The sequence below is a fragment of the Dioscorea cayenensis genome, chromosome 14 (genome assembly GCF_009730915.1).
Source record: "Dioscorea cayenensis subsp. rotundata cultivar TDr96_F1 chromosome 14, TDr96_F1_v2_PseudoChromosome.rev07_lg8_w22 25.fasta, whole genome shotgun sequence".
Lineage (NCBI taxonomy): Eukaryota > Viridiplantae > Streptophyta > Magnoliopsida > Dioscoreales > Dioscoreaceae > Dioscorea > Dioscorea cayenensis.
The window spans coordinates 180,381-206,140 of record NC_052484.1 but is presented as its reverse complement, the minus strand read 5'-3'; the positions used below and the strand labels follow the sequence as shown (position 1 = coordinate 206,140).

The following is a 25,760-nucleotide window of genomic DNA, read 5'->3' as shown; positions in this document are numbered from 1 at the left end:
TTTATAATTTTTTATGTCATATCAACAAATAAATGAATAAAAATCATGAAGCATGCGAATCAATTTTCTTATTCATAATCTAATTAATTAATTAATCAATGAGATCAGCATATAATATAGACAATTACATATAACGACACGAAGATATTTTTTAAATTTTCATCTGTTGCATTTAGATTCTATGATTATTTATTAAGTGACCTGGTCCAATAAAACACAATAATGGTCCCAATTTGTCATTAAAAAAATTACTGTCAGTGCATAAAAAACAAATAAAAACTTTTTTTTAAAATTGATAATATTTAATTTTTTATTTCACTCGTTGACTATCACCATTTAGTTTAAATTTAATGTTTATGTTTATTTTTGACAAAAATTTAACTGCGGGCAAAACTTTTTAGTCCCTTTCACTCAGGTGAAATATGGATTAACTCTACACTATTATGAAAATAAAGAACTGTGAAAGTTGAACATGCTCATCATTTGTAGAGTTAGATTCCTCAGGAGAACTCAGCTGTGTAAGCACATGTCTGTAACTAAAGATCTGGTCAAATCTAGTGTTTTTTATATAAAAAAATTAATTATTACTTCATCCATTTTTTTTTTATCAGAATAACCGAATCTCACGTATTAAAAAATTAGTTATTTAACATAATTTAATAAAAAATTAGTTATTTTTTTAAAATTACCCATAATTTACATATTCATTTTTTTTTCATATTAAATTTCAAAAAAAGAATTGAATTGAGTGTTAGGGTCATTTTGGGAAAAAAATACTTCTTGATATTTAAAAATGACAGATAAAAAATAACAGATGCGCAATAGCTCTATTGTTTTTATTCAGACTTGGGATCGACTGTAACATAATTAAGTTTTATAAAACTATTGTTAATTGGACCAATTAAAATGTCAAGTGGTTAATAAATAATATACTAAAATAATAACTAAGACTGAGATGAGAATATTAAAATAGATATCAAAAGTTATTGAGAATGACAAATTAATAAATAAATTTATTTGACTTATATAAAAAAACCACATCTATCACTCACAAGTTAAAAGAAGAAAAATCGATTAGTATAAAATTAGACATATATCGACAACAACATCTATTATTGATATATACGTGATCAACGTATGTCTTTATGTATATATAAAAAAAATTTACGTAAAAATAAGATGGTCTGATCTATCTAGTTTTTGACACTTGATAAAGTAAACGTGTAAGCAAAAAATTTGATGTAATGATTCATTAATTTTACTAAAAATGTTGCTTTGTTAATAACAGTTGGTTTATGAAAACAATTTTTTATTTTATTTTTAAATAAAGGTTAACATCAAATAAATCCAAATTATAATTAATTAATACACCTACCAAGTACCAACCATTAAAACCATTAGAGTACACCTGCACAAGGCCCACAACCACAGCAAAAGTTGTCTAGATTGGAAAAAGCTTGGATTTTTGGATCATGGAGAGCAAGAAAAACTTGGGATTGGCCTTGATCTTCCAGCTCCTTCAGCTCTTCTTGGTTTCTGGCAGCCTTCATAGGAACCAGTTTCCAGATTCCTTTCTTTTTGGAACTGCAACTTCTTGTTATCAGGTATTTGTGTGTGTGTGTGTGTACAGATCAGCATTGTTTGTTTTCATTCTGGTTTAGTGGATGATTTTCCAAAATGCAGTGTTTGTCACTGAAAAGCTTTAGTTTTTGAATTGGATATTGCATAGCATTTAATGGCAAGTGGCAAATGTCCTTTTCCTTTTTTTTGGCCAGATTGAAGGTGCATGGTTGGAAGGAAATAAAAGCTTGACGATTTGGGATGTTTTTTCTCATTTACCAGGTGATTTATGCAGTAAATGATTTAACTTTGTTGATTTTTGAGTATCTCTGTTGAGGAGTATGATTGAGTTGGAAGGGATAAAAAAATATGACCATTTGCAAGGTGTTTTTTTTATGCAGCAAATGATTCAACTTTGTCATAAGATATGCTCATGTTTTAGCATCTGTGTGGTTTGATATCAAGGGAAAGATTGAATTGGAAGGGAACAACAGTCCAACAATTTGGGAATATATTTTGTTCTTTTTCTCATTTTCAAGGTGATTTATGCAGCAAGTGATCTCACTTTAGAAACAGTTTAGTGTTAAGAGGTTTACATATTGTGCTGTTGTTATAGATGATATTTGAAGTTTTAAGGGAGTGAATGAATTGAACTGTGTTATATTGTTTATATATCCAGGATTAAAAGATCCTTAGATTCTGTTTTGTTCCTTGAGGATGAAGAATTAGACATATGTTGCAACTCTAATTGTTGTATTTGGGTGAACAAGTTTGTATCTTGTGATGCATCTTTCAATTTATTGAATACCGGACAATTGAAATCAACACATCTTTAATTTATAGGATGTTGAATTACTTAATATGAGTCTGTTTCTATGTTTTTCTGTGTTTAAAGACAAGTTTAATTGTGTTCTTGATGCCATTGGATCTATTATAATAGGTAAAATTACAGATGGGAGCAATGGAGATGTTGCCGATGACCATTATCACCACTATTTGGTAAGCACTGGCTGCAGTGTCATCGTCTTTGTGTGTAAAAATTAGTGAAACTAGAGAACTTATGGATATAAGTATGTATTCTGTGTACAGGAAGATGTCAAGATGATGCATTCCCTTGGCATTAATGCATACAGGTTCTCTATTTCGTGGTCCCGAATTCTTCCAAGTGAGTTCTATTACTCAATAATATTATTTTCTTGTTATTAAGTGCTTTCCCGGCCCCCAAAAATAAAGGCACTCTTCTTTTTCTGGTAAACAGGAGGAAGGTTTGGAGGGATTAATACAGAGGGTGTTGAATTTTACAACAACATCATAAATGCCCTATTGAGCAAAGGTATTTGTATCTTCTTTGCATATTTTCCTAATTAATGTATACATGAAACAGGTCAGAAATTAGCAATCATTATAGCATGTAATTGTTGAAACAGGGATTCAACCGGTTGTAACGATATGTCATTTTGATCTTCCTCAAGAGCTTCAAGATAGATATGGTGCATGGTTGAGTTCAGAAATACAGTATAAATCAACACCAATTTTCCTGTTGTTCATTAGTTTTGCATTTCTAAAAATCTCGCACGCTTGAACCAATTGGAAGAGTTGCATACAAGCTTTAATTGAAAGTAGTACTTAAACCTAAACCTATTGATCTTTTTTTTTTAAAAAAATTTGGTTTACAGGGAGGATTTTGGATACTTTGCTGAAGTTTGTTTCAAAGAATTTGGTGATAGAGTAAAATATTGGATAACAATCAATGAACCAAACCTCATACTGAAGTTTGGCTATGCCACTGGAGGCTACCCTCCCAGTCATTGTTCGCAGCCATTTGGAAATTGTACTTCTGGAGATTCCACTCGCGAGCCTTACATTGCAGCCCATAATAGTATTCTTTCCCATGCAATTGCTGTCGATATCTATAAATCGAATTATCAGGTAAGAGTTTGCTGGTATGAAAGCTCTCTCACTTAATTGTTCTAAATCATCTTCGTCTATTACAAATACTAACTTCGACTTTCAAACTATCTTTTTTAGATGAAACAAGGAGGTGTTATTGGGCTTGTGTTGAATTCCAGGTGGTATGAGCCACTTAGGAATATTTCAGATGATTATATAGCAGCTCAACGGGCTTTAGCCTTTGATATCGGATGGTAATTAAGTTGCTTCATATCTTCAATATTATCGAAATGAGAATTAACAAAGTGCGTCGTAGCGTTTTACTTAGCATGGCAGTGCAAGAAATAATTTTCTTCTGTTTTGGTACAGGTTTCTCGATCCTATAATTCTCGGTGATTATCCGACTGAAATGCGGGAAATCTTAGGATCAAAATTACCAACATTCACAAGGGAAGACCGAATAAAACTACGTCACAAAATAGATTTCATCGGAATTAATCACTACACAACTCACTATGTTCAAGATTGCATATTTTCTCACTGTGAGTTGGACAAATATAATGGAAATGCATTGGTGTTCGCGAGCGGCGAAATAAATGGGCAGCTAATTGGACCTCCGGTAAGATATAATGAAATCAAAATATCAACAAAATGTAATCTTAAGGAATGTTTGCATTGTTATACCAACTTATGCAACAATACATTTGAACACATTGTGATTTCATAAGGTGTTGATGATATTACAGACACCGATGAAATCTTTGTACGTGGTTCCATATGGTATTGAAAAGATGATTATGTACTTCAAAGAAAGATACAACAACACGCCAATGTACATCACTGAAAATGGTATATATATCTAAAAAGCTCTATGCTTTACATTGTCTTTTTTTTTTTCTTTCTAAATTTGAGTTATATCTTATCAGGTTTAAGCCAGAAGAACAGCAATGACACATCGAAGGATGATATAGTGAACGACACCGACAGAATAGATTTTATTCATGACTATCTCAGTTACGTGGCGAAAGCCATGAGGTAATTTTGAACTCTATGATCGCTGACAAATTTTAACCAATGTCAATGCAAGCAATTAATCAGCCTTAACTTCTGTTTACTAACATCGATAGAGATCTCTTAGTTTCACCAAAGTCACAATGTACTTGAAATGATGCTTAGGATATAACTATATAAAGTAACGATCTATTAAGGTAACAACTTACTGTAAGTTTGTAACTATATATATATATGATTGTAGGCGAGGAGCCGACGTGAGGGGTTACTTCGTATGGTCTCTAATGGATAGTTTTGAATGGTTGTATGGTTACACGGTACGTTTTGGTCTTTTCCATGTCGACTGGGCTACATTGAAGAGAACTCCGAAACAATCTGCGAAATGGTATCAAGAGTTCCTTGCTGGTCAAAGAATGCTTCAGAAAGCCGAGAAAAACTCGAAAACACAAGGATTCATGTGATTGTGAATGCTTCAAGTCTTTCATTTTGAGTGAATGTGTTGTTTGTGTTCATCTTCAAATTTGTATTTTATGAGCCCTATGAACTATCGTGTTTCGTTGAATGCAATTGTAAATCTAGTGAATTTTCCAGTTATGTGTTATTGTAAAGTATTGTTTGGTGGGATATAATTGAAAATACTGCATTTGATTTCAAGGACGTGTAAATCTAAATTTGAGAAATATGCATTTTATTGGATGTTTTGGAGGTAAATGTAATTATAGTATTTTTTTAATTATTTTTTATTAGATTAATTATGAATATATATATATTTTTAATTATTTATATATTTTTAATATATTTCATTAAAAACATAAAATAAAGTTCAATCAACGAACTTGAAATAATTTTAAAGACAAAAAAATAATTTTCTCAATATTTTCTTAACGGATTCATCTCATTACAGCTCCGAATCCGAAATGAAAACCACATGCGGGTATCCAATATCCATATCGGGTTGGACCCGAATCCACTTAGTGCTCCACACGAATTCTCAACCGTTGATATGAGAAATCAAGAAACAACAAATCCGATCCAACGGTTTAAACTAATCGGATCAAAAGCATATTCCCACATCGGGTTTCCAAGAATCCGTATCCAAATCTAACGGTTGAAACAGAAGCATCAACATATCTCGAGGCGAGATCACGATCTAACGGTCCATATGTTTCTCTAAGCTCTCGTTGTTCGCTTATTCCTCTATAAATAGTGCCCTTCGATCTTCAGAAGCGCTTCCCGGAGTCCACGGCCAAGTCCACTGGTGCTTTCCTCCGAGAAGATCGGAAGGTGATCTTGAAACCCTAACCCTAGTTCTCGATCGCGAATACTAACCCTAGATCTGTTTGTTTTGATTCAGGAATGGGGTTTTTGAATCTATGATGTGTTGTTCTTCTTTGTGATCGTGAAGAGGTTTCTTCGAATTCGGAGATGGAGAGGAGGATTGGTGCTAGGGTTTTTGGTTTGGTATTGATCGTTGTCTTCTTCTTGAGCCTTGCTGTTGGTTCCGGTGCTGCCGAGAGTCGCAGGCCTAAGAATGTCCAGGTCTCGCTCCGGGCCAAGTGGCCGGGTACCCCATTGCTTCTTGAAGCTGGGTAACTTTTTTCTCCTGAAATTGTTTTCGAATCTTTTTTTGGCTTAGTTTTAGCTGCAAATTGTTATTTGTTTGCTGGATTTCTGGCTTTGATTTATCTAGTGATATCTAAATGAGATTTATATGAACAATGTAATGTTTTAATTAATGCTATTCTTGAAATTTTTTTGGTTCTGTTAATTAAGTGCGACTTGATTTATGAAGCATATAAAGAATTTTGTCTCGGTGGGAGCTTTAACAATGTGTATAAATTGGTTGAATAGTGAGTTGCTGTCGAAAGAATGGAAGGGCTTATTTTGGAAGTTTGCTGAAGGCTGGATGCAGTCAGACAAGGCTTCTGAGTGTTCTTCAGCCAAATGCTGTGTTCAGAAGATTGTTGATGACGGGCGTGCACTGCTAAGTGAGCACTTGGGCTCAGTCTTGGAGTTTTCTCTTACTCTTCGTTCGGCTTCTCCAAGACTGGTGCTTTACCAGCAGTTGGCTGAGGATTCATTATCATCTTTCCCCATGGAAGATGAAGGCAATGGTGAAGAAAGAAAGAGTTGTTGTTGGGTAGACAATGGTAGTACCTTGCTTTTTAAAGTTTCGGAGCTAAGGCCATGGCTAGACTCGACCAAACAGTAAGTCACATTGTTGATCATTTGGTCTGCTGTTGTATCCTAATTTTGTTTTTAGGGATTTTACATGTGAAATGATATGTTGCAGTGCCTTGGATACTCCAGAACAGCCTGAGCTCTTTGACTTTGATCATATATATGTTGGTTCCAATGCTTCTGCACCAGTTGCTATTTTATATGGAGCTCTTGGGACCGAATGCTTCAGTGAGTTCCATGCTGTACTTGCGGAATACGCGAAGAAGGTACCTCTTTATGTGGAAGTGCATTAATTGTAAATAAATTCCAATTTTCTCTGTATTTTGACGTGGTTATATGCACACTTTGTTCTTTAATTGTGTTTTCATTTGTATTTATATTGATCTTCTCTAGAGCGCCTAGGAGTTTTATATTAATTATTAAGTTGGCAATCTGAGATTTTTAGCATGTATTGTTTAGAGTTCAGCAGAAGATCTTCCAGGGTTCTTATTTAATCAGTGTATGGTTTGGAATTATAGGCTTTGGGCTCAAGAAAAGAGGGCACTGATTAGTTGGGAGTGTAGGGCAGACTCTTATGTTCTAAAGTTTTAAACTTCTTGTTTGTGTAAATGGCATCAGATATTGGTCCTTGAATGTCCGTTCCCATTTGAAATTGTGTAAACGTTGAACAATTTTTGGATGAATCTTTGGAGTAAGCATCAAATTTTCAATGTTTAAGACTGTTTGAACTACTGGACTGTTTGATGATTCAGTATTTGCCTTTCATAAAGTTCCTTTTCCCTGTTGGTTAGTTCTTAATCTTGTTGTTTATCATTTTCTGTGAGTTGAATCCAGAAATATACTTCTTGTTATGTTTAGTATTCTTCACCCTATTCTTACCTTTTCATGTTACATGTGCCATCCCTTGCTCATAGGGTAAAGCTAAGTATGTGGTTAGACCTGTATTACCTTCTGGTTGTCAAGCCGTGACCAGCTATTGCGGGGGTATTGGTACATCAGATGCAGTACATTTGGGTGGTTATGGAGTAGAACTTGCTTTGAAGAATATGGAGTACAAAGCAATGGACGACAGTGCAATAAAGAAAGGTGATCACTTTCCTCATTGTGAGAAAAAATTCTGGATAAACCTCAAGATGTTATCTTTGTAATGTTTTAACAGTGGCTTGATTTTGTTGCCTTTAATACTTTCAGTATGTATTTTCTATAGATGGACTACACATGGAACATACTTAAGGACCAAAGTGTTAATAGTTCCAGTATGCTACTTTGATATGCTCAGATGGTTCATGTTATGAAAATTGCTTCAGCTCATCATGACTGAATTTGTAGCAATGATATGGTTTTTCATTATGAATGGAGAAGATTAGAGAAGATTGGTTGGGATTCCTAAGACACTTCATAAAATCTACATTACTAGACCAATGATTTTTTTTTTTTAAATATTGTTATTTCTTGCTTGTAAAGTGAACAATAATGATCTTTGTTTTTTTTTCTTTATGAGTATAAACAATTTCTTATTTGCCCCTTGAAGATTGAGATAAGGTACTCTTTATGAATATTTTAAGCTGCCTTAGTCATATTTTAAATTTCAAGCACTCAGTTCCTTCTTTTGTGCTTGAATATAATATTAATTATTCATATTCTTTATTATGAAGCATCTTGTCGTTTTATGAGTTCCAACACTCTGAAGCAGGTAAGAAAATTCTATGTTATGTAGCTCATGATTTTTTTTTAACTCCTTTGGGTCAGTCTTTAGTTACATGAGATACACCACCATCCATCAGTGTAGGAGTTAAATAGCCAGCCAGGTATCATTTCTGAAAAACCCTGCCTAGTAGAGGTCCGATCTACCTGCAAGTACTTGATATTATTTTGTGCATTCATGTCATTTAGAGGATTGACATCACGTCTTCTGATTGATTTAGCCTTGCAGTTATCTTGTTTGTTATATTGTGTTTCTAAACAGTTAAGATGCTTTCTTCTGTTACATATCAAGAGCATACTGAAATGATTATCCTCATTTTTCAGGTGTTAGTCTGGAGGATCCCAGGACTGAGGATCTTAGTCAAGAAGTTAGAGGATTTATATTTTCCAAGATCTTGGTTCGCTCTTTGAATCTTATGAGTGTAGCAATATGGATAGGTTATTGTATAAGATGCACACATGTCACATGTAACATTATTAAACTTATAGATTGTTCTTTTTCACATTCAAATCTGTAGGAACGCAAGCCTGACTTAACTGCTGAGATAATGGCCTTCAGGGACTACTTATTATCGTCAACAATATCAGATACGCTGGAAGTCTGGGAACTGAAGGGTAATTATTTCATGTTTTATGTAGGAGATTATCTATGCACATTGAGCTTTTTGAACATATACCAAGTCCTAACTGGTGCCTTTTGACTATATGTAGATTTAGGTCATCAAACAGCCCAAAGGATTGTGCACGCTTTGGATCCTTTACAGTCTATGCAGGAAATCAATCAAAATTTTCCCAGCATAGTTTCATCATTGTCCCGAATGAAGGTGGATGGCATATGCCAGTTGATGTTTGGATTATTTTTCAGGATTAAGTATACATTTGAAGGTCTCAGCTGTATTACTTATTATTTTTATGCAGATCAATGATTCTATTAAGGATGAAATAATTGCAAACCAGCGGATGGTCCCTCCTGGGAAATCTTTAATGGCTCTGAATGGTGCTTTGATCAATATTGAAGATATTGATCTTTACCAGTTATGTGACCTTCATGTTAGACTTATCTGTCTAGTTAATTCTGAAAAACTAAATTTCTCAATTTAAGTGTTTTTAATAGGTTAAATACCAGTTTTTACTCTGTCACTTCAACTCCTACCTTTGCTGTAAGATAACATTGTTTGAGTTGATGTGGTAGTATATTGAATACCTAATACTGATTTTGTAGATTGCTTGAACTTGTCCATGAAGAACTATCTGTGGCTGATCAGTTTTCAGAATTGAAGGTGATATTAGCAAACTTCTTTTCTCTGTGCTCTATTTGAATGCCTGTTTGGAGTTTTTGGTATTTTTTGGTGTCTTATTCATTGTTAATCAAATAAAGCAATAAAATTGACATTTATGAGATTTTAAGGATTAAGTGTGGTAATTGGATATATACACATCCAATGGCTTCCAATTGTGTGACTTGGAAGCCAGCAATTGTGTTTCACTTGTCATAATGCAGCCGTTCTGTATATTTATGTCATATTCTCTCATAATTACATAAAGCAATAAAATTTATATTTATGAGATTTTAAGAATTAAGAGTTGTTTGGTTATTTACGCATCCAGTGGCTTCCAACTGTGTGACTAGGAACATCTGCTATAATGTTTTACTTCTCATAATGTACCCATGGTGGTGTTTGAAACCTTAATCTTTTAGTTTATTATAACTTCTCTAGGGAGGCAATAAAATATTTACTTTTCGCTAATTTTGCATGCTTATCATCCTTCTATTTTTTCTGTGCTTTCTTCTCATGATATGAGCTATGTCTTTCCGGATAGTAATAGAAAACAGAGCAATCTCCTTGGAGTGTGCTGAATAAATCTCACTTTCACTTTCCTTTTTGTACAATTTCTTGTGCTGTAGTCATCAAAATGATTGAACAGCTATGAATCAACACCTGTGATCTGTAAATAATTTCATGCGCTTTACTTATACTAAAATATTTCAGATTCCTCAAGATGCTGTTCTGAAGCTGTTGAGTGCAGCACGTCCTTCTGAGTCTAATGCATTCCGTGTTGACTTTCGTTCAACTCATGTTCATTACCTTAATAACTTGGAGGAGGATGCTATGTATAGGCGGTGGAGGAGCAACATCAATGAGGTTGTATTTACACAATGGTTTTTGTTGTGTACATATATATTTTTAGTGTACTTGAATAAATGAAAGTTCTGTTTTCATCTTCATCTCCGTTGACACAATTCTTAATGGTGCTGTAGATTTTGATGCCTGTCTTCCCTGGTCAGCTTCGGTACATCCGCAAGAATCTATTCCATGCAGTTTATGTTATTGATCCTGCAACATCATGTGGTGCCAAGGCATGCTGATTTTACATACATGTGGATTTGCAAAATTATTTGGCATCTCTATATTTAGAGGCTTCAATGTTACTTGTAGCTCGCCCTAGAATTATTTGTGTGAATGTTGTTTTTCTTGAAACTTTACAGACAATTGACATGATCCTATCAATGTATGAGAGTAGCATCCCAATGAGATTTGGAGTATTGCTGTATTCCTCAAAAATGATCAAGCTTATTGAAGAAGGCCGTGAACTTCCTGCAGCTTCTACCATGCATGACAGCCAAAAAGTTGGAGAGGATATATCGAGTTCGGTAATTTCATGCCATCCTAGCAGCAGTTAACAGCTTAAGAAGCATGAAAAAAAATGATGCTTAATTGTTTATAATTGATGTTTCCTTTTAGGAATGAACTTAATTCTCTATTATCTGGGTAGGTCTGGAGTGATATTTTTTTATTTATTCAAATTAAGCAACTGAATGGCATCATATCCTTGTAGTGTTAGTTCTAGAAATGAAAATGTTATTTGTTAGAGCATTGTGAATTTGTAACTGTTGATTTTTCTCTGCAACTTCTCCAACTGGTTCTTCTGCTTGGCAGAAAGCCTGTCCAAGTTTTTGGCATTCAAAAGCCTTTCAATAATAAATATAAGTATATGCTCTTTGCAACTTGTCGTTTATTAGTGAGGCCGACCCTTTTAGACTTTTCTCCTTTTTGGATTGAAAATGCTATGTTCTGTTCATAATGAAACTTTCTCAAGTAGGTAATAGTAATTATTTGCTTTCTTATGCTGCTATTGCTTTCCTTTTTTGAACCAATAGTTTTATTTCTTTAATTTACTCAAAAAACAGTGGAACCTTTTCTGGCATGCACTACATCTTTATGGTTCTGCAATGTTTTCTTGTTTACAATCTGCAATTCAGTGGCATTGCTATTCATCCTTGCAATTTTCGCTTGCTTGTCCCTCTGTTTCTTCTTTAGCATTTGAATGTGAGATTCAGGTCCATCTGAAGTTTGTCCGGATGGCAGACTATTTCTGGCAAGGTTATTTCACTCAAATATAAATCAATGCTTTGGCATTATACCTATGAACTTAGTCTGATTGAATAATTTATATAGCAAATTAGGAAAACAGTATTATGTGGAAACTGGTAGATAAACTGCTGATCACTTTGTTAAAACTTAATTTCGAATTGATCAATCTCTATTTAGTAATGCTAATGCCAGCTCATTTCTACATTGATGTCACTGAGAAAGATCATGTACTGTGCTTTTCTTTTTTATATGTTCTTAGCTTGATTTTATTCTGATTATGTGATCTATGTTTGCCTCTTCATTTTAACTCTGTTTTGCTGTTGTTTCATTTTTTGCATCTTGTGCCAGATCATACAACTTTTTCTGTACATTAAGGAGAACTACAGCAGTCAGTTGGCATTCCAATTTCTGAGCAATGTATGTTATTTTCCTAGCTGAGGCAATTATTTAGTTTGTTTGCCTTTCAGATGATGAAATTGATTATGTTCTTTTGCTTTCTTTGGAGTCGAATGGAAACAATACAATTTGATTGATGTTTTCCTGGATTGCTTGCAGAATTAACCCTTAATAAAGTATTGATTTTAGTGAGATGGATCTGGCTTTTGCGTATGTTCACTTCATAATTTGGCTCATCAATTCCTGCATCAATCACTATTATATATTTTTATATGGTGCATGTGGCCAAACGTTTGTGAAGTATAATATGTAGGCATTGAAATCACACAGTTGGTGTCCTGCATTGCTGACATTATTGCTCATAATCTGCTTTTAAATTCAATTTCCATGCTATATTCATATAACCTTTTATTCATATACATGCTGTTTGTTTATGGTATATTATGTTAGATATATTTGTGTTTGTAAATGCTTATAAAAGCTAGGACAATACCCTAATTCGCATTTACGACAGGTAAACAAGTTATGGCATGCTGGAGAAGATACTGATGACGACGTCCTTGAAATGCATCATGTTGAAGGGGCGTTTGTTGAAGTTCTTCTGTAAGCATTGACACTTCATGTTTATATTATTAATTGGTTATTGTAATTAGATTGTACCATTTATGATTTACCCTTAAACTTTAATCCAAGCCCTTCTCTTGCAGATCCAAGGCTAAATCTCCTCCTCAAGAGATGTTACTAAAAATAGGAAAGGAATCAAAATATAAAGTGGAAGCTGAAGAAAGTTCCCGTTTTGTTTTCAACTTAGGGTTATCTGAGCTACATTGCTGCTTATTGATGAATGGGCTTGTCCATGAGTCCAATGAGGTATCAAACTGTGTTTTCTTGCATGCCTTCTTTGGAAATATGCATACTGAGCTTGATTGCATATTTGCATGCAATTTTCATCTTTTAAGCTTCAATGCTATCATTTTTTTGAAAAGCAAACTGCCTGAGTTGGGAAAGATAGTTTTAAAACAAAAGGATACATGTGAGTTAAGCATAACATTATAATCTTGGGTGATTATTTTTTAATTACAGAGGCAGTTTTTGTTTTGGATAGGAATCTTCAGTGGAGGGATATATAACATTTTGTTAGTCTGATTGTTCCTAATTACTGTGGTCAAATCCCTTTTTTTTTTTTTGGATTTGCTTGATGGAATTTGTTGTTAAATTCATTGATTTTGTTGCTTCGATATGATATTTTTGAGCTTATGTGGAATTATTGATGCATTGAGCCTTCTTTTTGTATGTTACACTGAATGTTGGAGTTAAGGCACACTAAGTTACCACCTACTTATTTGCTTGCACACATCTTGTGTCTACCTAATCACTGTTCTCTAATCATGTCATTTGTGCACTAACCTTTGTTAAGACCAATACTCTTGAGAATCTCTTCTTTATTTGTTGTTTCTTCACAAACATAATATTTGATTACTAAAATAATATAATCCTATGCTGACATGAAAATTGCTTATTGTTTATCTTTGTTGTTGTTGAAGTAGTATATTATTTATTTTTGTAGGAGGCTTCTATAAATGCTATGAATGAGGAACTCCCCAGAATTCAGGAACAAGTTTATTATGGACATATCAGCTCACATACAGATATCTTGGAAAAATTTTTATCTGAAAGTGGCTTTCAGCGCTATAATCCTCAGGTAGTTGTTAGCAGCTTTAGCCAAGCTTCTGCAAATCATATTTCACGCGTGTGTAATTTATTGATTACCTGAGTTAACATGATTGGTTCTGGATCTGCAGATTATTGGTGAAGGAAAAGGCATGAAAAGATTTGTCTCACTCTTTCCGACTTATCTTCAAAAGGAATCAATACTAGGAGATGTCAATTATTTACATTCGCCAGGAAGTAAGCTTGATTAATGAAATGATTGCAGCTACACTTGTGCTGTACACGCTATCAAAACCTTTTTAGCTAACTAGTTTGATATGATTCATTTTGTTAGTGGCTGATGATCTGAAACCAGTAACACATCTGCTTGCTGTTAATGGTGCATCAAGGGAAGGGATTCGATTGTTGCGTGAAGGACTTCATTTCTTGGTTAATCTATAGACCTTGCAACTAAATCCCATGATAATGGCACAAGTGTGCAACTCAACTTTTACTAACTTGCAACTAATTGATGTAGATGGGCTCATCTAAAAGATCTCGTGTTGGCATAATATTTCACCTCAGTGATGGAGCTGTATCACCTGCACTACTTTTGGCAAAGATATTTGAGAAAACCACATCCTTGTTCAGGTGAGTTATATAATTTGAAATTTGTGTAATCTGCGCGGGATCTGTAGGTTTCATTCTTCCAAGGGCACTATTAAATAGCTTATTTTTACTTATTTTATTTTATTTTTTTATTGTACAGATCTTTGTCATTGAATTTGAAAGCTATTGTTTGCTTTAGTTACTGATAATTTGTTTCATTAATGTTAGTCACAAGGATAAAGTCTTGGAATTCTTGGATCAAGTGTGCTCCTTCTATGAAGGTCAATATGTGTCAAGTCCATTTTGGGATTCCAATAGTCTCAAATTATTTGCAGAAAAAGTCTCTGAGCTAGCTGAGGCAAATGCTTTACCATCAGAGGATTATAAAACAATTATTTCAGGTATTTCAGAGGATGCAGTAAGACTACAAATGGAAAAGGTATGGAGCTAGTTGCTACTATTCTTGCTAAATTGAAGAAATTTCATTATTTGTTTCAATTTTTATTTATTGTCTTGAGGGAAATTATAAGCTTGCGTGTTTTTTTTTTTTTAATTATCATTTTGAGTCAAAGTATAAATGATTACCTATGATTTTCTTGTATGATTTCGCTTTATAGAAGAAAGAAAAAGATGAGTAAAAGTTTCCAAAATCAATCCCTTTTGACATGATTTTCTTTTGTCATGAATTTACTCAGTTAAATATTCTATCCTACTCTATAGCACCAAGCTTGATTCTTTTTAATGTGAATGTTAGAGAGTTTGATTCCTCAGTGTGAATGTTTGCCTGCATGCAGTAGATGAGAGCCTTAATATTTAGTAGTCTTTAATATGTTGCTGTTTTGCGTGTGAGTGTGTGCATGATGCAGTCAAGAGGCAACTACCTTCATGCTTATTGAAAGCCTATTCTTTCTAGATACTTAGCTGTATTTGAAACAATTAAAATTTATATTAGGAAGCTGAATCCTTGTCTTGTTCTTAAATGGTGTTCAGGTGTCAAGTTTTCTCTATGGGCAACTTGGTCTTGAATTTGGCATTAATTCTGTGATTACAAATGGAAGGGTAAGTTTTGTTGGCGCCTGGTGTACATGTTACCACTGACTCCGTGATTCCATGGACACTCCTGTTTTTTCAGAACAGTACTATTGATGTCTACATGTAGAATGTCATAACTTCATAATATGAGGCTACTTTCCACATGATTTGGCTATTTTGAAATAGGTTTAAATGTAGATTGACATGCCTCTTATATCCTTTCCAGGTAATTGTTCCTGTTGAAAATAAGCCAATCTTAAGTGCTGATTTTAGCCTTTTGGAATCTGTGGAGTATGAACAACGGATAAAATACATTTTAGAAGTTATTAATGAAGTTGAGTGGGTGGATATCGACCCTGATGACTTAACCAGGTAAGAATATGTATCTTTTTATTTCTATTACGATTCCTTCTTTGAAAACCTGAAATTCTTAAAAATTAATACAAAATTCACATGTAGATGTAAAACTAGTGATCCAATATATACCCACCATCGTTCTTTTTAATGGATGAAGTAAAATCACACCTATGATACTTTAATGATTTTTTGAAAATTGTAAATTAATCACTTCAATGTGGTACATTATGTTAGTGCTCTTGCCAATGACTGATAAAAGGAATTAATTAGAATAATCCAAGTGCATCTAAAGGAAATCTGGAACTGTTTGCTTATTTTGCGTTGTCAGCTTCTACAGAATTAGTATTGTCATAATTGGGAGAAATAAGAATAATGGAGGGGACCCTGCAACATATAGACCTATAGCCTAGATTTCACTTCTTATGATAAGTGAAATGGTATTTTCATCATGCATTGGCTTTGCAAGAAGTAGGATTGATGCCATCTACAAGCAGGATCAAGTGATTTTATCTATCACAGCTGCCAGCAATGTGGCATAAGCTTCCCTTATTTCATGGTAAATGAAATTAAAAGAACTCAATTTGTCATGTGCATCACGTTGATACAAATTTGTTTCATTTAGTTAAAAAAAAGGTTAAATAGGTGTATGTTAAAATTTTCATGAAAATAATAAAGAGGATTTAGCATCTTTGTCCCAGTGTACTTGGTTCCTGTCAGTGAACCTTTTATTTTGGTTACTTTCGTATTTGTAGCTTTTGTATGGGTTCAATTTTGTGTTTTACATATTTAATAGACACTTGATGTTAAACTGGCTAAGAATGGTTATGATGATTTGACATCTTTTTCACTCATTGTTTGCAGCAAATTTTATAGTGATGTTATCATGCTTGTCTCGTCTGCAATGTCAACACGCGAGCGCAGCACTGAACGGGCTCATTTTGAAATTTTAAATGCAAAATATAGGTTAGTTGACATCTAGTTAGCATACAGTAGTATATTTTTACACTCTTCCACGGATCTCATTCTCTTTTAAATTTTGTTGTTCACAATATGTTCTAGTTACTAATGAATTGAGTGTAATGTAAAAACCATGTGGATAAGTTTCTTCATTTAAGTTTTATAACATTTTCCAATGCCAAGTTATGCTTAATATTTGTTCCCATATCATTGTGTTGACAAGAACCATTCCTTCTTTTTAATTGCCATGCATTTTATTTGAATATTTTGCTTGCAAGATTTTCATAGGCATTTTCTTTGGATAACCTTGGGCTGTTTGATTTGAGAATCTTAGAATTCAAATTGCCATTTGTGATTCTTGTGTTTACAAACTGCTCAATTTTGTGCAGCATCACTCGCATTTACTAGTTGTTTTTGAGCCCGTGTTATCTGTTTTGAAGTTCCAATCTCCATGTTGTTTATAGTCACCTTACTGAAAAATTTATAGATTGTGTTTTACTGTTTTTCCCGTTGCTTGGGCTTGTTTATTAAAGTATTCATATGCCAATTTTCACTTTGGGTAGCTAATGTGTCACTTCTATTTTTCAGCGCTATTGTTCTTGAAAGTAAGAATTCTAGCATACATATTGATGCTGTTATTGATCCATTAAGTCCCTCTGGTCAAAAGCTTTCTCCGCTTCTCCGTATACTGTGGAAATGCATTAAGCCAAGCATGAGAATTGTCCTTAATCCAATAGTGAGTTTTATTATTACATTTGGAACAATATTATAATTTTGTTTTGTGGAGGAATAGCAATGCTAATAGTTCTGTTATTTCCTTGTTATTTTGTTTATAATTATTTAATCCTTGATTTTTTTTGTGTGCGGTTACCAAATTTTAATTTCTTCTAGGTTCTCTATTGCAGTGTGCCAAATGCTACCTTAAGAAAATTTTGGAAATTTCAATAAGCTAATAATTTAATTTCTGATTATGGTTTCATTCATTTCTGATTCTTGTTGGAGGGGGCACCCTTTCTATTAAAATGTGAGGCTCTACCTAGCAAAGAAGTAACGTGACTGGTTTTTATTTATTGATCCTAAATGAGAATATTATTTTTCTCTAAGCTCATTGTTAAAGAAATTTATCAATTTGGATATTACAATATCAAGGGGGTTAGACATATATACACTTTTCTTCTACCATAACCCTTAACCATTCTACTCCATGGATTGTGTTATGGCCCCAGCACAGATGAGGTCTGGTATTGAGTATTTAACAAAATAACTAACATATGCAAACTAAAAAAATATGCCACTATATTATCATTATAATGTTTTCAAAATTCTATGTCTGTTTATTTCCACCATTGCTGTTCGGTGAACATCTTAAAAAATAATACGTAGATGGTAGCTGTCACTTCATTTACTTTTTTATGAATCAGATTCCTGCTTGATGGTCATATGTGTTATTGGCTTAGCATGATTTCCTGAACCTTTTTGAGCTTTCATGTTTAGCGAAATCCTCTTTCATGTTCGTAAATCTTCATGGAAATTTTTCTTCACATTTTTTTTGCATAATTGCCACTGTCATTCTTTTCGTTAAATAGAGGACTTCAGTAATTTTTTATAATTATTTTTTGCAGAGCTCTCTGGTTGATCTTCCTCTAAAAAATTACTACAGATATGTTGTTCCCTCAATGGTATGTGTTTGCGCATGTATGCTAATTTACTCAAAATTGGTATTTTTTTATATTTTCAATGTAATATGTTACATTAATTTGCAGGATGACTTCAGTGCTGTTGACCATGCAGTAAATGGCCCCAGAGCATTTTTCGCAAATATGCCACAATCTAAAACCCTCACTATGAATCTTGATGTCCCTGAGCCATGGCTTGTTGAGCCAGTGATTGCCATGTATGTTTGCTTATATTTCTTCAATTTTAGTTTAACTGTTTTGCACGTATAATTTTATAATTTTCGAGAATATCTTTTAATATCTTTTATTTCGACTTGCATATCCGTATTACTTCTATCAGCCATGATGTGGACAATATTCTGCTGGAGAACATAGGTGAAATGAGGACATTGCAAGCTGTGTTTGAACTTGAAGCACTTCTTTTGACAGGTTATGTGTGAGCTGTTTTTGCATGCATGTATATATGTTGTTAGTTGTTAAATCAGATTTTGTTTTTGCAGGCCATTGTTCTGAGAAAGACCATGAGCCTCCCCGTGGACTTCAATTAATTCTTGGAACCAAAAGAATGCCTCATGTGGTGGACACACTTGTTATGGCTAATTTAGGCTACTGGCAGATGAAACTCTCTCCTGGTGTATGGTACCTGCAGCTTGCACCTGGTAGAAGTTCGGATCTTTATGTACTGAATGATAGCAATGACGACGATCAATCTTATCCTTTATCAAAGCGCATTGTGATAAATGATTTGAGGGGTAAGCTAGTGCACATAGCGGTAAAGAAGAAACCAGGAAAGGAGCATGAGGAATTACTTGATGCTTCTGATGATGCCAACCCAACAGAAAGAAAGAAGGTAGATACTAGATATTTAGGACTATCTGTATCATATAAAGAGGCTAATGTTCTCTTACGGTCTTATTTTTGTGCAGGGAAATAGTAATAGCTGGAATACTAACTTGCTGAGATGGGCATCTGGATTTATTGGTGGCAATGGGCAGCCAAGGAAACCAAATGAGATTAATGAGGTAAATTTATTACCCCCTTGAACTTCTGTCAGATAAACATATGTCCACAGAACATTTATACCCTCCATAGCTTGTTAAAATAATTGATTCAATATCATTTGAAGCTTTTTGTAATTGATTTACAAAATGCTAGATGAATGCAGTCTGAGTTGGAAAGCTATAGGAGTTCCCAGATTTTCTGCTGAACCATATACAGCCAATTCCTTCTGTAACTTAGTTGTCTATATGTGATTTTCTTTTTAGATGCGGGTACATAGCATGTACATGTTGACTTTTGATGATAATGCTAGTCTTGTGACTTTATATTTGCCATATTAAATACTAGTAAATTTTTTATTTCCTTAACTACTCATTTATCTTCTGTTTTATTTTTATTGATTTTTCATAGATTAATGTCTGCAATGCCATTAAATTTGTTAGCTTATTCATTTAAAATATTGTAATGTCCTTGAATCTTAGGTGCAGAAAAAGGGTGGAAGACATGGGATAACAATAAATATATTTTCAATAGCTTCGGGACATTTGTGAGTGAACCATCCTTTCTTTTCTGTATTCCTATATGCATTCTTAGCCATGTTCAATTATTGAGAATATTCTTTTTTCATATTTCTGCAATGACAGCTCTTTCTAATGAATTTTGTTGACATGTGAATGAATGAATCTGTGCTGGTTGGTGCAGTACTTCATATAATTGACATGAAAGCTATTATTAACTCAATGATTAGTTGCAAAATATTGTCTCTTTGTACAGCGCAACCTCCATGTTTTCGTTATTGATTGATTAAAATTGATTGTAAACCATATTCTATTCTAAAATAGCAGTGTGTCTCTCACACAGCATGAGAAATTAGGATTAGTTGATGGGCCTGAGTGAGCAAAGATTCGAGTTGATATGGAAGTATCAGGCTGATTTACTTCATAGTTACAATGAATTGGACCAATTGGTTGAATCTAGGTCAAACCACTTAGCCATCATGTAATGGCAGTGCGTACATGCAGTATTCAATATATTATTTGCATTGAGATCCAACCCTCAAGCTTTTGATTCTAATTAGATACAAGATCAGCATCCTATTATACTAAAGTCAGTGTCTCATTATCTTTTTTCTATCCTATGATTTTCTAGAGCTTCGATAGTGATAGATTAGAGACACATTTCTGTTGGTTTCCCTTTCAATCTCTTTTTATCTTGGTGATTCTGTTTCTGTTGAGGTATTTTTCTTAAACACTCTTATTGGATGAACAAATAGCACCCATTCACAAGCTTTGTTAAGTTTTGCGTTTGTAATTGCTGTCTGTGCTCCATTTTCTTTAATGAGAACTGTGTTACATGATAATTCTTGTTACCTTACAATACTTGGTCGAAGTGAATGATTTGTACTATTGTTTTTGGTTTTCAGGTATGAGAGGTTTCTAAAAATCATGATACTTAGTGTTTTTAAGAATACTGAACGACCTGTAAAATTTTGGTTCATAAAGAATTACCTCTCTCCACAGTTTAAGGTATCTTGGGTTTTATTTTCTTTTTAATTTGTCTGCAATAAAGAAATCCTTAGTGTAATATGAACTTGTGTATGTTTTTATTCTCTTGCAGGATGTTATACCTCACATGGCACAAGAGTATGGTTTTGAATATGAGCTCATCACTTACAAATGGCCAACCTGGTTGCACAAGCAGAAGGAGAAGCAGAGAATCATCTGGGCTTATAAAATCTTATTTCTTGATGTTATTTTCCCACTCTCTCTTGAAAAGGTATGTAGTTTCTCTTCTTCTAGAGTATGATCAGTTTGCTTGATACTTTTCTCAGAAGTCTTCAAATTTAATTTCTTTCTGATGCTTCTGTATGTGGTAATTTTGCAGGTAATTTTTGTTGATGCGGATCAAGTTGTAAGAGCAGACATGGGAGAACTTTATGACATGGATATAAAAGGGAGACCTCTTGCTTATACCCCATTTTGTGACAATAATAAGGAAATGGATGGCTATCGCTTTTGGAGACAAGTTTGTGCCCTTCCCTAATGCCTTAAATTGTAGACATATTTGAATTTGCACTCTTCCTTTTTCATACATTTCTTTTACTATTTAGGGTTTTTGGAGGGACCACTTACGCGGGAAGCCATATCATATTAGGTTTGCATTTTCCACTCTCCGTTATTTCCTTTCTCTTCTTGTTAATATGATTATAAGAAAAATGAATTTTCATTGCCTTGCGGATATTCAAACAGTGCTTTGTATGTTGTGGACTTGGTGAAATTCCGGCAAACAGCGGCTGGAGACACATTGAGGGTGTTCTATGAGACTCTTAGCAAGGACCCTAACAGTCTTTCCAATCTTGATCAGGTAAAAAAAAACCTCAAATTGTCATGTCACACGCCTTTGCTCTTGACATGCAGAGTATTAGCGTTCCAATATGTTCATGTTACATACCTAGAACTGTGAAAATTTTTCTTTTCATAATATTCATTCAACAAAAATTCCGGTGCGTGTTTCATACCCATATTTTATTAGTTATAGTCACGCAGTTCTTACTTTATCAGATGACCAAACACACGGTAAAAGTAGGAAATGAGTCTCGTTGCAATATTTATTAGATATATTTTATATTCTGCTAAATACTTTTGACTGGATCATCACCTGCGAGAGAACTTTGGAAACGATAACAGTAGCATAGAGTGCCCTATTTCATTTTTCACTGGATATTAATCTACCTCACACCTTGGATTTTTCAGGATCTACCAAACTATGCTCAGCACAGTGTGCCCATATTTTCACTTCCCCAAGAATGGCTCTGGTGTGAATCCTGGTGTGGTAATGCTACCAAATCCAAAGCGAAGACAATAGACCTCTGTAACAATCCAATGACGAAGGAACCCAAACTTCAGGTACACTCATGAGCCAACAAATTTCCTCTAATCATACACCTTATCATATCTTGCTTAACCTGTGTAAATGCTTCTTACGACATTATATTCCACAGGGTGCCAGGAGAATCATTCATGAATGGCCAGACCTGGACGCGGAAGCCAGGAGAGTCACTGCTAGGATCTTCGGCGAAGAGATTGAAGCCCCGGAATCTATTACCCCATCACCAGTTCAGCCTGATGGTTCAACTAACACTGACGACGAAGATGATACGGAATCTCGATCAGAGTTGTGAGAGTTTTATAGTTAAGTTATAACTGTCCGCTCCAATCAGCACTGCATCAGGGTTCTCACAATGTGGTTCCCAAGTTTCCCTATTATTTATGCACTGTACCAATTGTACATGCAGGGATAAAGATAGATATACCATTCTGGGCAGAAGCTGATGCTTTTGTAAACGGACCATGTTACTCTTTATTGTTGCACATTAGAATTCACTGATTAGCACAATTTTGACTATATAAATGTCTTTTAAAGGAGAGGATGTTAGAACTGGTAAAATTTATGACATTTTTAAACGTAATTGACTCGTGAAGTTAATGAATTATTGGTATTTATATGAACAATGTATACCTATTTTTGAGTGGAGCAGTATCCAGGAGAATTTTAATTCACTGTATTTTACAGTAAAAGCAGAGTGAGAATTTACAAAACTTATCTCCCCACTAAAATCTTCTTTGCAAGGAAAAAATGGCAATTAAATAACCAATATTTGATATTTTTCATGCTGTATATGCGCAGACAAGATACTTATTAAAGACAACAAAGCTTATCATTTACTCGAATATTTTCTTTCCTAGAATTATGAGATAATGGTCAGATGATTGCTTTATAAAACATTGCCAATAGTTCTGACTACGTATGCTACTTGAAAATCTATGCAGCATGTGATGATTGAAAACAATGCAAAACATAACAACATTCTGTGACATGCGAAGCTCAGTCATCATCTTTCTTCGATTCTTCTTCCTTCATCTTTTTCTCCCATCTTCGTTTCTGAGGAAAGAAAAATGCCCATGGCAAAATGTCAGTGTAATATTTTCATCAGAAATTAGTTTAATCAAGTTTGGAATCACATTTCATCAAATCACTTAAATACAAAGTAGCAAATTAAAAACCAAGGTAAAAAGGGCTTGGAAATATATGGTACCTTATATTCACTTGTTATCCACACACAGAGAGACACTGCTGCTTGTCCCACACGATAAAGACTGATTCCGTAAAGCTAGAGGTTCAATCTAGTTTTTGCCATCTAGTATATAATGCACTCTAGGACAATAAAACTAAGATTTTTTCATTGTAGTTAAAATCACAAACTGCTCATCACAAGTTGCATTTCAGTCTGCTAGACTACTACAACTATAGAAAGTTTAGAAGATGGGACTACACATTCTAGGATTAAAATGTTAGTTCATGAAAAAACAAAGAGAAGAGAAATTGCCAAGCAAAACTAAAGCTTTTCTTCAGGTTTTCCAGAAGACATAAGATAACAAACATCTTTATTTAGAAGTAATGCAAATATTTTTCAGTATAGTTCACTGGATCTGTGGATTATCAAACTAAAATATCAACGCCCAAAGCTCATAATATTTTGAACAAACTGTAAACATTAATAATTTGATTCAAATACGCACATGGTTATAAATAAATTCACATTATGCTAGCCAAGGGTATAGTAATAACTCCTTAACAAACCCAATAAAGTAATTTTAATCAACATTCTTCAGCATTCACAATTTGTATGGATCTAGTAAAAACAAGTGTAAACTGCAACCATAAATTGAAGGCGAAAATGCTATACATACCAGGTCAATTAATAATCACTAGTCATTTAATTTTATCCATTGTAACTCTAAGAAGAGCATGCTGCCCAACATAAAACTTTGGAAGCCACGATGTGCATACATGTCCAAATTTAGTTCAACAATAGTGAATCTAACATTTTCTAAAAGAAGAGTTCATTTCTCAAATGAAGAAAAAACGACAGCAACTCTAACTGATTATTTTGCAATCAATATTCTCAATCATTTATTTACATGTTGCATCCATAATGTCTAAAGGTAACCATACACTACCCTGTTGAAACATGATAATTAGAGTAAGTGTGGATACATGTCGAACATTTTGTTCTCTAAGATTTTCTAAAAGAAGACTTTGTTTCTGGAGCAATAAAAAACAATAGCAGCATTAACCAACAAATTTCACAACACAACATTATTTTCCACCATTTACATGCAACATTAACCAAAATTATATATTAAATATCATCTTTGTTGCTAGTTAATTTTCCTTCAATTGTTCATGCTAGCTATACAGGGGGCTGCCAAACTAAACAAAAGCAAGTAACCTAAGAACTACTCTCTCAATCAACACATATTCTCCAAGGAGTGCTTTTCAATAACTTCCAACACATAGATTAGAATAAAAGAACAATTTTGAGATATTTTTCAATAATAATAAAAAAACTCAATTTTGATACAGAAGCATAGAGTTGCCAACAAGGAGAAAAAAGAAATTACTAACCTTGTAGTCAAGCAGCATTTGTGGCATCTTTTTCATCAGTTCTGCAGTAACCGCTCTCCTAAAAAAAGATTTAGAAAAGAAACAATATCAAAATCAAGTTGCAAACCCTAGAAATAGAAGAAGAAAAAAAAATCCAGAAATTCAATGGTTGAAGAACAATACTTCTCGGCTGCAACGCGATCGCACTTGTGCCCTTTCCGCTTCTTCCTCATTTCTTTCCTCGCAGGATCATAAGGCCAATCCCTAAAAAAAAAAAGCTAGCTTCTTTGAATCCCAAAACAAATCCAGAGAAAAAGGAAGCAAAATCCGGCATATCACTTACTCTCCAGCAAGAAGGACCTCTTTGCGGAGGCGAGCGCGCTTGCGAGCGCTGAGAGCGAGTGGTTTCCAGGCTCCAAGGTGCCAGTAACCCCACACTCCCTTCGAGAGCTCTCCTTTGAATCTCTCCAGCTTCTCCTTCCATGGATACTGTTGCTGCTGCACCGGCGGCTGCGTTTGTACATGGAGTTCTCTTCCGGCCGATGCCGGCGCTGCTCTTGCCACCGCCCTCACTGCCGCCGCTGCCGTCGTCGCCGCCCTCGCCGCCATTGAAGCCATAGAAAAGCAACGAAGAGAATGAGAAAGAGAGAGAGAGCTCTGAGTGAAAGCAAGAAGGGCTCTGTAAATGGGCCGGGCCTTTTTCCTTTTATGGGCTTCACCAGCCCATGTCATTTAAATGGGCCGGTAAAGTGACCCACTAACATGGGCTTGATTTATTAAAATGGAGGTTGAGTGACTTGACACGTGTTAATTTCAAGGTAAGTGCCTAAGAAAATTCAGAAAATAGTTATTGAAAAAAACGTGTGAAATATTTACTAGGTCTCGAGATTAAGTCTCGTTAGATACAGTAGTAGTA

The 25,760-nt window shown here is 34.2% G+C and overlaps 3 protein-coding genes across 3 annotated transcripts; 2 read left to right on the top strand and 1 right to left on the bottom strand.

Annotated features, from left to right (window-relative positions):
* The first annotated feature begins 1,437 nt into the window (after positions 1-1,437).
* Positions 1,438-5,115, top strand: LOC120275204 (beta-glucosidase 18-like). Its single transcript, XM_039281727.1, has 12 exons — positions 1,438-1,604; positions 1,776-1,842; positions 2,501-2,559; positions 2,650-2,725; positions 2,819-2,893; positions 2,988-3,075; positions 3,237-3,489; positions 3,589-3,704; positions 3,820-4,069; positions 4,197-4,299; positions 4,377-4,485; positions 4,706-5,115. The coding sequence occupies exons 1-12, from the start codon at positions 1,473-1,475 to the stop codon at positions 4,920-4,922; spliced, it is 1,545 nt and encodes a 514-aa protein (XP_039137661.1). The 5' UTR covers positions 1,438-1,472; the 3' UTR covers positions 4,923-5,115.
* Positions 5,116-5,612: 497 nt separating this feature from the next.
* On the top strand, positions 5,613-22,899 carry LOC120275171 (UDP-glucose:glycoprotein glucosyltransferase). The gene is made up of 38 exons (XM_039281683.1): positions 5,613-5,745; positions 5,816-6,050; positions 6,313-6,669; positions 6,755-6,908; positions 7,557-7,728; positions 8,671-8,744; positions 8,865-8,961; positions 9,058-9,170; positions 9,265-9,380; positions 9,569-9,626; positions 10,338-10,490; positions 10,607-10,705; positions 10,835-10,999; positions 12,069-12,137; positions 12,631-12,719; positions 12,824-12,986; positions 13,684-13,818; positions 13,919-14,024; positions 14,122-14,216; positions 14,305-14,417; positions 14,604-14,814; positions 15,366-15,434; positions 15,634-15,779; positions 16,626-16,727; positions 17,310-17,457; positions 18,344-18,400; positions 18,485-18,615; positions 18,738-18,826; positions 18,898-19,247; positions 19,324-19,419; positions 19,879-19,943; positions 20,820-20,922; positions 21,014-21,172; positions 21,281-21,421; positions 21,507-21,550; positions 21,646-21,760; positions 22,150-22,302; positions 22,398-22,899. Exons 2-38 carry the CDS (start codon positions 5,887-5,889, stop codon positions 22,575-22,577), a joined length of 4,851 nt encoding a protein of 1,616 aa, XP_039137617.1. The 5' UTR covers positions 5,613-5,745; positions 5,816-5,886; the 3' UTR covers positions 22,578-22,899.
* A 193-nt stretch (positions 22,900-23,092) lies between these two features.
* On the bottom strand, positions 23,093-25,488 carry LOC120275335. The gene is made up of 4 exons (XM_039281872.1): positions 25,188-25,488; positions 25,028-25,108; positions 24,866-24,923; positions 23,093-23,338 (listed from the first exon to the last, which is right to left on the bottom strand). Exons 1-4 carry the CDS (start codon positions 25,460-25,462, stop codon positions 23,282-23,284), a joined length of 471 nt encoding a protein of 156 aa, XP_039137806.1. The 5' UTR covers positions 25,463-25,488; the 3' UTR covers positions 23,093-23,281.
* Positions 25,489-25,760: the final 272 nt, after the last annotated feature.